General features: G+C 35.6%; 1 protein-coding gene across 1 annotated transcript; it reads right to left on the bottom strand.

Moving 5' to 3' along the window:
• Nucleotides 1-212: 212 nt before the first annotated feature.
• Nucleotides 213-6,909, bottom strand: LOC131860469 (uncharacterized). The gene is made up of 3 exons (XM_059214873.1): nt 6,676-6,909; nt 1,996-2,386; nt 213-499 (listed from the first exon to the last, which is right to left on the bottom strand). Exons 1-3 carry the CDS (start codon nt 6,907-6,909, stop codon nt 213-215), a joined length of 912 nt encoding a protein of 303 aa, XP_059070856.1.
• Nucleotides 6,910-7,775: the final 866 nt, after the last annotated feature.

The following is a 7,775-nucleotide window of genomic DNA, read 5'->3' as shown; positions in this document are numbered from 1 at the left end:
GGCCTTGGTGGGTTTCTCACATGAAATAAGTGCAGCAGAAAGTTGACATTCCTGTTAATTGCATCGCTCCTTTCCCTGGTGAAGGCCACAACATCCATAGTGATAATGGGAAATCTAGGAACCGACCTGTTATTTTGAATGAGGACATCATAGTCTCTAGGTCTTGGGATTGTCCAGTCATTGTCAATGTTGACTAGAACCCTCTCCAGATCTCATAAGATTGAGGCAATGAAGACCTCCTTGCATAGAGCTCCTGTGTCATCCCTTCTCTTGGTGAAAGTGACCGTCATAGCTAGAAACGTGGCGGCCACATCCGAATTGGCTCTAGTTCGGTCCGAATTTGTAAGATAATCCAGACCGAGGGTAGTCTCTACAACACCTATAACTAAGGTATGAGGAAGGAGGATGATGCGCTTGAGACGATCCCTAATAATGGCTCCGTCAAAGGCCATCTGCCTCTTTGAACTACTTAGTTTGATCGGGGTATCCATCACAGGTTCTGCTTCAGTTTAGAAGGTATTGGTAAGCTGGGTTAAAGAGCTTATGAAACAAAAAGGCATGGTTTAATAGCCATGTAGGGTAATTATGTTAAAGTCTGAGCTTTCACATCCTTTCTAAATACATGCGTACCATGTATCCACCTTGGAATTTTCTAATTGGCTTAGTATAAATGTCATATCTTTAAATGATGAGCCGCCTATGGGAAAATCGTTTTGAGTTGCTAAATTTAATTTTGGCGGATGATCTAACGGGTTGCCGATTCAGACAGCTGGCTGGTACTCCTTCCAACGAAGCACTGACCAGCCATAATGGCCAAGATTTCATGGAGATCATATTTGTAATGATGATCAGGCGCTTTTAATTAGGGGTTTGACTATTTTATAGTTATATGTGTTTAGATATAAATGTCCCCGTCCAAAGAGCTTAATAATTAGCATCTACTCCGGAAGGTAAAATATATAATTCTTTGGGCAACATGTTTATTAATGATAACTTATATATAATCATAGATATCTTAAAATATTTGTGTATTTATAAATCTAGATTATAAATTTATATGTATGAACAATCCTGTGAATATATACCAGTTTATATGTGTAAATATATACATATATATATTAATGTCTCTATAAATATTTGATATATTATATAGATGTCTGTATTTTTAATTATTTATTTTAATCTATCTATATATATATATATATATATATATATATATATATATATATATATATATATATATATATATATATATATATATATATATATATATATATATATATATATATATATATATATATATATATATATATCTGTGTGTGTGTGTATATATATAACCGGTTATATATATATTGAATTTATGTATAATTAGCTATATAGCTTAATTTGTATAAATATGTAAAAATATATACATATAAATAAATATATATATATATATATATATATATATATATATATATACATATGTATATATATATGTTATTTATATATACATAATATGTGAAAATCATATATGTAATATTTCTATTTATATATGTGATATATATCTATATATATTTATATATCCATATAAATATGTGTAATGTGTTTATATGTATTATATATATAAAAGTATCATGTATCTATATATATAACTATATCTATATACACAGATTTAATAAGTGTAAATATGTTTGTGTATTTGTGTGTATATATTTAGATAGTTTATATATGCCTTAGTTTGAAAGAATTTTCGAATATATGTTAGTGAATTAATATGGGAGCTCTGGATGATATCTATCAGACAGAGTGAATGATGAGATAGATGATTAATTCTCATCTGCTCCTTTAGTTATGGGCTCAGGCTGATTCTATGTATAAGATAGGAAACAGGGTATGGGAAATTTGTGTGAATGCTATCATATGATATGAATACTAGAATTTTTATAAGTTATGTGTAGTAGTGAAATTTTGTTGAAGGATAAATGATAGGAGCCACATGGATAATTGTCTTACCATCAGCCCCCATGTTAGCTAGGGAGTTGGCTCTTTTGTTGCCCTCCTTGTATATGTGATTAAAGATGACCCTGTCAAATGTTTTGATGTCTGTCAGTATCTTAGCCAAGGAGGCACTAAGCTTCCAATCAGGCATTGCCCCTTTTTTAAGGGCATTGATGATAATTGCCGAATCCCCTTCAATGTTGATCCTCTTTATATTTAGTATAATGCATAGGTTTATCCCTATAGCAAGTGCTTTCATTTCTGCTACATTGTTAGTGCATTTTCCTAAGGGGAGGGCCATATAGGCCACTTCATCCTCGTTTGAATTATGAAGGTTGCACCCAAGTCTAGCACTCCCCGGGTTGCCCCTAGAAGCGGCATCAAAGTTAAGCTTAAACCATCCAACCTTAAGGGGGAGCCACTTGCATTCATTACGTATTATGTTGTTGGATGATGGACGTCTACCAATGAAGGGGGGTATCTTTAGACCCTTCCACCTTAGTCTCATTTTTTCATCCCAATGGGACATATTGACATCTCTCTGATAATTAGAGGTCTGGTTGTTTATTATTTCAACTATGGTTGCTTCGATTTTATTGGTCAAATGGGACCATTGCATTTTACTATCTTTGAAAATCCTGATGTTTCTTTCCTTCCAGATTTCCCAAATCATAATGGAAGGGGCAATGATCCATAAATTTTCAAACATGCAGCCTATGTTCCGGATGGGCCAAGCATGGAATAGATCAGAGATAGTGTTAGGAATAGGTGTATACCAAATCAACTATTTTTTTAACCATCCCTAGCAGTTGTGTGCATAATCGCAGGTTAACAGAAGATGGTTATAATTTTCCTCTTCCATTTCACATAATGGACATCTACTAGGTCCTTCATATCCTAGTTTCCTAAAGGTTTCATTGGTGAGGAGTCGATTCTAAATAGCCAGCCATGCAAATAGGCCCGCTTTCGGAAGGCACCTTTTATCCCAAAAAAGAGTTAGGGGAAGGTTGGAGCTTGGGTTATTATTCTTGATTAGCAGTTGTTTATATCCCTCCTTAGTTTCGTATTTCCCCTTCTTGGATCCAGCCCATATTATTTTATCCTCTTCAGAGTTTAAGGCAGGACTTCTTGAGGCTAGGATCTGAGTTAAGAGGGATCTTTCCAGGTCAGGAAGGTTTAGATTATCCAATGATTTCCATCTCCATTGTTTGAGGCTCCCAATGCACAAATCCTCCACATAGTCTTTTACATTCACACCCCATTGTTCTTCAAGAGTGGGTATAATCTTTTCGAAGTTATGAAGAGTATTGATGGGAGGTTGAGCCCCTCAAGAATCTCTCTAGAAAAGGGCATCCTCCCCCTTTCCAATGTTCCATGTTAGCTTGTCTGTAATGATATCTCTACAATCAAGCATAAAGTTCCAAATTCTAGAACCTTTATGTGAATGGGCAGTCCTAAAGATGCTTAAAAGATCTTGGTTATGTAGGTATTTGTTATAAAGGATTCGAGCCCATTTGAATTTAGGGTCAGTATACATTCTCCAAACAAGCTTCACCCCCAATGCCTTGCTTTGGATTTTTAAATCTTTGATACCCAAACCCCCCATCACCTTGGGCATGCATATCTTGTCCCATGCTATCAATGGGAGTCTGAATTTGTCATCCGAGCCTTGCCAGAAAAAGGTCCTCAAGTGTTTTGTGATTTCCTTTCTCTTGGTTGCGGGAATATCCATGCATGAGAGTTGGTAAATTGGCATTGTTGAGAGAACCGACTTAATCATGGTGGCCTTCCCGGCAGAGGATAACCATTTTCCTTTCCAGGAGGAGATCCTATTTGTGATTTTGGAGACCACTTGATCCCATAATTTGGATGATCTAATTCCCTTGTCTAAGGGGAGTCCTAGGTATTTACATGGTAATTCTCCTATTTTTAATTTAAGAATGTTTAGGAATTTCCTTTGGAGATCTTTATTTGTGTTAAAAAAGGTTATGTTGGACTTCAAAGTGTTGATATCCTATCCGGAGATGGTAGAGTAGTTGTTTAAGATTTTTTTGAGTGCTTTTGCTTCTATTATATTGCTTAGTCCAAACAACATGGTGTCATCAACAAATTGTTGATGGGTAATACGTTCCAAGTAAGAAGTAATTTAATACCATTGAGCTGATGTGTTTCTCTCGCCCTACTGATCACTCTTCCCAATGATTCTGCCATGATGATAAAAAGAAAGGGGGAGAGGGGATCCCCCTATCTGAGACATCTTGAGATTTCAAAAAAACCCTCTGAGGCCCCATTGACTAGGATTGACACCCTCGGTGTAGAAATGCATTCAAAGACCAGATTAATCCATTGCTTATTGAACCTGAAAGATTCAAGACATTTGCATAGAAAGTGTCAATCTACTTTATCATACGCTTTTTTAATATCAAGTTTAATCATCATGCTTGGTACCTCATTTTTTTATACTGAATGGATTGCTTCTTGAGCAATGATTATACCATCATAAATGGATCTGCCAGGCACAAAACCAGTTTGTTCCTCACTGATGATTATGGGGAGAAGTTTGTGAAGTCTGTTTGCAATTATTTTTGTGAGTAATTTATAAAGGGTATTGCATAATGCAATTGGACGAAAATCTTCAAAACAGTCCACTGTTTCCTTTTTTGGGATTAAAGTTATGAATGTTTTATTTAGTTCTCTTAGAATCTTTCCTGAGTTCCTCATCCCTTCTAAGGTCTCTGTTATTTCCTTTCCCATGAAGCTCCAGCATTTTTGAAAAAAGTGTGTTGGGAACCCATCAGGGCCAGGGGCCTTATCCGGACCCATTTGAAATAAGGTTGTTTCCACTTCTTCCATAGATAATTTTTTATTAAGCATTAAGTTGTGTTCTTTAGATATTAATTTTGGGATGTATTTGAAGAATTCGCTCTCCTTAGTCCACTTGGAGCCTTCTTTATTGTTAAGGATAGTTTCAAAATACGCAACAACTTCCTTGGCTATCTGCTTGGGATCATCACTCAAGTCTCCCGAGTTCAATTTTATCTTGATGATTCTGTTAATAGCTCTGCGATGTTTTGTGCTATTGTGGAAGAAGCTTGTGTTTCTATCCCCAGCCTCCACCCAATATTCCCTGGATTTTTGTTTCTAGTATATTTCTTCTCTGGCTAGGATTTCTTCATACTGGGCCAGATTGGATTTTTCCTTTTGATATAGTATGTTATTCATCCCAAGCCTAATTACCTCCTCATTAGTTTTTTCCATTTCCTTCTCAATCTCTGTTTTTTGTGTGAAGATATTTCCAAAGTGTACTTTGTTCCAAATTGTTAATTGTTGCTTTATCTTTTTTAGTTTGGTTACTACTTTGAAAGTTTTAGAGCCTATGACTTCTACTTCATTCCACCACTTTTCATTTAATTGTATTAGATTTTCATCCTTGACCCACATTTTTTCAAAGCGAAACGGGGTTTTAGTTGGCTTTAGTTCTTCTGATATGATCAATTGGATCAGGAAGTGGTCCGATCCTAAGAACGGGAGGATAGAGGACTCAAAAGTCTATGTGAGATTCCCGCAAAGGAAGAATCTATCAAGTTTTTCTGCAATGTTGCAGAAACCTTGTCTTCTGTTATTCCAAGTGAAAGCATTAGTTCTGGTCTTATATTCCAACAAGTTACATTTATGTGTCCAATCTTTGAAATCTTTACATGTTTGGGTCATTTTTTTATTACCACCCCATTTTTCCTTGGGGTCTAAGATTGCATTGAAATCCCCACCTATTATGTATGTTTGTTCAGTGTCGCTTAAAAGGAAATTCTCAATTTCATCCAAGACTTGTCTTTTTGCTTGTGTTTGGATAGGTCCATAGACATTAATTATAATAAATTTTAAGTTGCTTTTGATGCTTATAACCCTGCCACACATCCAATTTGGGCTTTTGCTTATAAGTTTGAAGGATATTTGCCTAGGATCCCATATGATGGCCAGTCCACCTGAGGCACCACAAGCAGTTTGTCCTTCTAATTCTCTAATACCTAATTTTCTATTTAGGTTTGTCATTTCATTATTATTTATTTTGGTTTCCTGTATTAAGAATAACTCTGGATTGTATTTAGCAATGCAACACTTAAAGATACATTGCTTGTTAGGGGCATTCAGGCCCCTAACATTCCAAGTAAGGAGTTTCATAACCTTATGGGAAGGTTCTTCCCCTTCCCTGCCTCAAAAAGGTTTGTGATTTTGGTCTTTCCCACAGCACTTCCAGCTCTGGTTAGTAATTCAGAAATTGATTTTCTCCCCCTCTTTTTTTAGTTTGGAGGCAACATCCGGGGGTAAGAACGCGTCAATGGTTTTAGCTATCCCCAGGTTGTCCATGTTATCCATTGCTGCATCATAATTGAGGTTTTGTACCTCTTCCTCGATTATATTAAGTTTGCATAATTCTCTTGCTAGCAGTGTTTTTTGTAATGCTAGTTCCTCCTCATCTGCTATTTCGTTAATGAACAGTTCAATAAGGTCATTTGTAAATTCATTGCCAACATACTCAAGTATGCATTTATTTTCTTTTTCCCTCCTTGCATCCGAGTCCATATCCTTGTTACTGTTGTTTATGTTGGAGTTTTTTTTCTTTATATTCTTTTCTTTTCTTTTTTTTCCTTTTCCTTTTTTGTTCTTGTTCTTTTTCTTTTTTTTTAAGCCTTTTACCTTTTCTGCTTCATGTGGAGTGAGGTGATTGTCTATTGCTTCAATGGTTTTCTCCAAATTTCTGGTGTCATCTTTTGTTTCATCTTGGTTATCAATGTTGGCTTCTAACCTCAGGGGGCTATTATCTATAACAGTGTCAACGCTCTTTTCCTTAGAAGCCATGTTTGCTAATGGCGTAACAGTTTGCTTATCACTTCCATTATTCTCTATATCATTCCTACTTTGTTTCATCATTGGTTCTTTAGGTGTGTTTTCAATTTTTGTTTTATCTTTTTCACATTCTACATTTTTTGAATGTATACAAATTCCCTAGCTCTGGGGTTTTGTTTGTTAAACACAAAACCACCTTTTGGATTGAATTTTATATTTATATCCAAACCTTTTCCTGAAACAATCTTAGCCTTAGTACATTCTTTCTTAGTATTCTAAATAGGGGAGATCACAACCATGGATGTGATATCACTCATGAGGATCTTCGGTTGAATATCATAGATCGAGTGGTTTGTGATGATTTTAATGGGTTCAAATTTTAGTTTTTTTATCTCAACGTTGGCGAGAATTATGATATCAGAGGATTCCATGTAATTATCCTCCAAACCTTCAAACCCTCCTAAAAAATCCCCTAATCTTTTAAGGGTATGGTTGTGGATTAATTCTACCGGCATATGAGGGAGTCGATTCCATTTCGGCACCCTAAGTTTCTCAAAATCTGTGGGGGAGAAATTGGGTTTCCAATTAAAAAATTTGAAACAATACCCTTTAAAGAATCTGTGATTGTTTCTAAGTAAATTATTTTTAAGTTCACAAGAATTGCATTTGATAAACAAAAAATCATTGTCCAAGCAGGTAATACTTATCTGATTTTCCGTGAAGGACTTCAACCACTGGAGGACATCAGAGGTCATTGCGCCAAAACCAAACCATTTGTAGAAGAGCCCTAGATCGTTGTAACCTTCCCACAGTTCATCTATACGTTTTCCGCTTATAATCATAATGTTATCTATGTTGAAGCATGATGGTTTTTGGGTGTTTTTAGGGTATTGCTTAGGGACGGATCCCTCCCCGCTTCTGGTATGGGTGGATGATTTTGAGCATATCGT

The sequence above is a fragment of the Cryptomeria japonica genome, unplaced genomic scaffold (assembly GCF_030272615.1).
Source record: "Cryptomeria japonica unplaced genomic scaffold, Sugi_1.0 HiC_scaffold_13, whole genome shotgun sequence".
Lineage (NCBI taxonomy): Eukaryota > Viridiplantae > Streptophyta > Pinopsida > Cupressales > Cupressaceae > Cryptomeria > Cryptomeria japonica.
Note: the sequence above shows the minus strand (reverse complement) of the source record. Positions and strands in the feature narration are given on the sequence as shown.

Coding starts and splice junctions, on each gene's coding strand:
- LOC131860469 (XM_059214873.1), bottom strand. CDS start 6,909: ATGATGAAACAAAGTAGGAATGATATAGAGAATAATGGAAGTGATAAG. Junction 2,387..6,675: donor CTCCACATGAAGCAGAAAAG/GTAAAAGGCTTA, acceptor CTCCCCCTTAAG/GTTGGATGGTTTAAGCTTAA. Junction 500..1,995: donor AGCTAACATGGGGGCTGATG/GTAAGACAATTA, acceptor AAACTGAAGCAG/AACCTGTGATGGATACCCCG.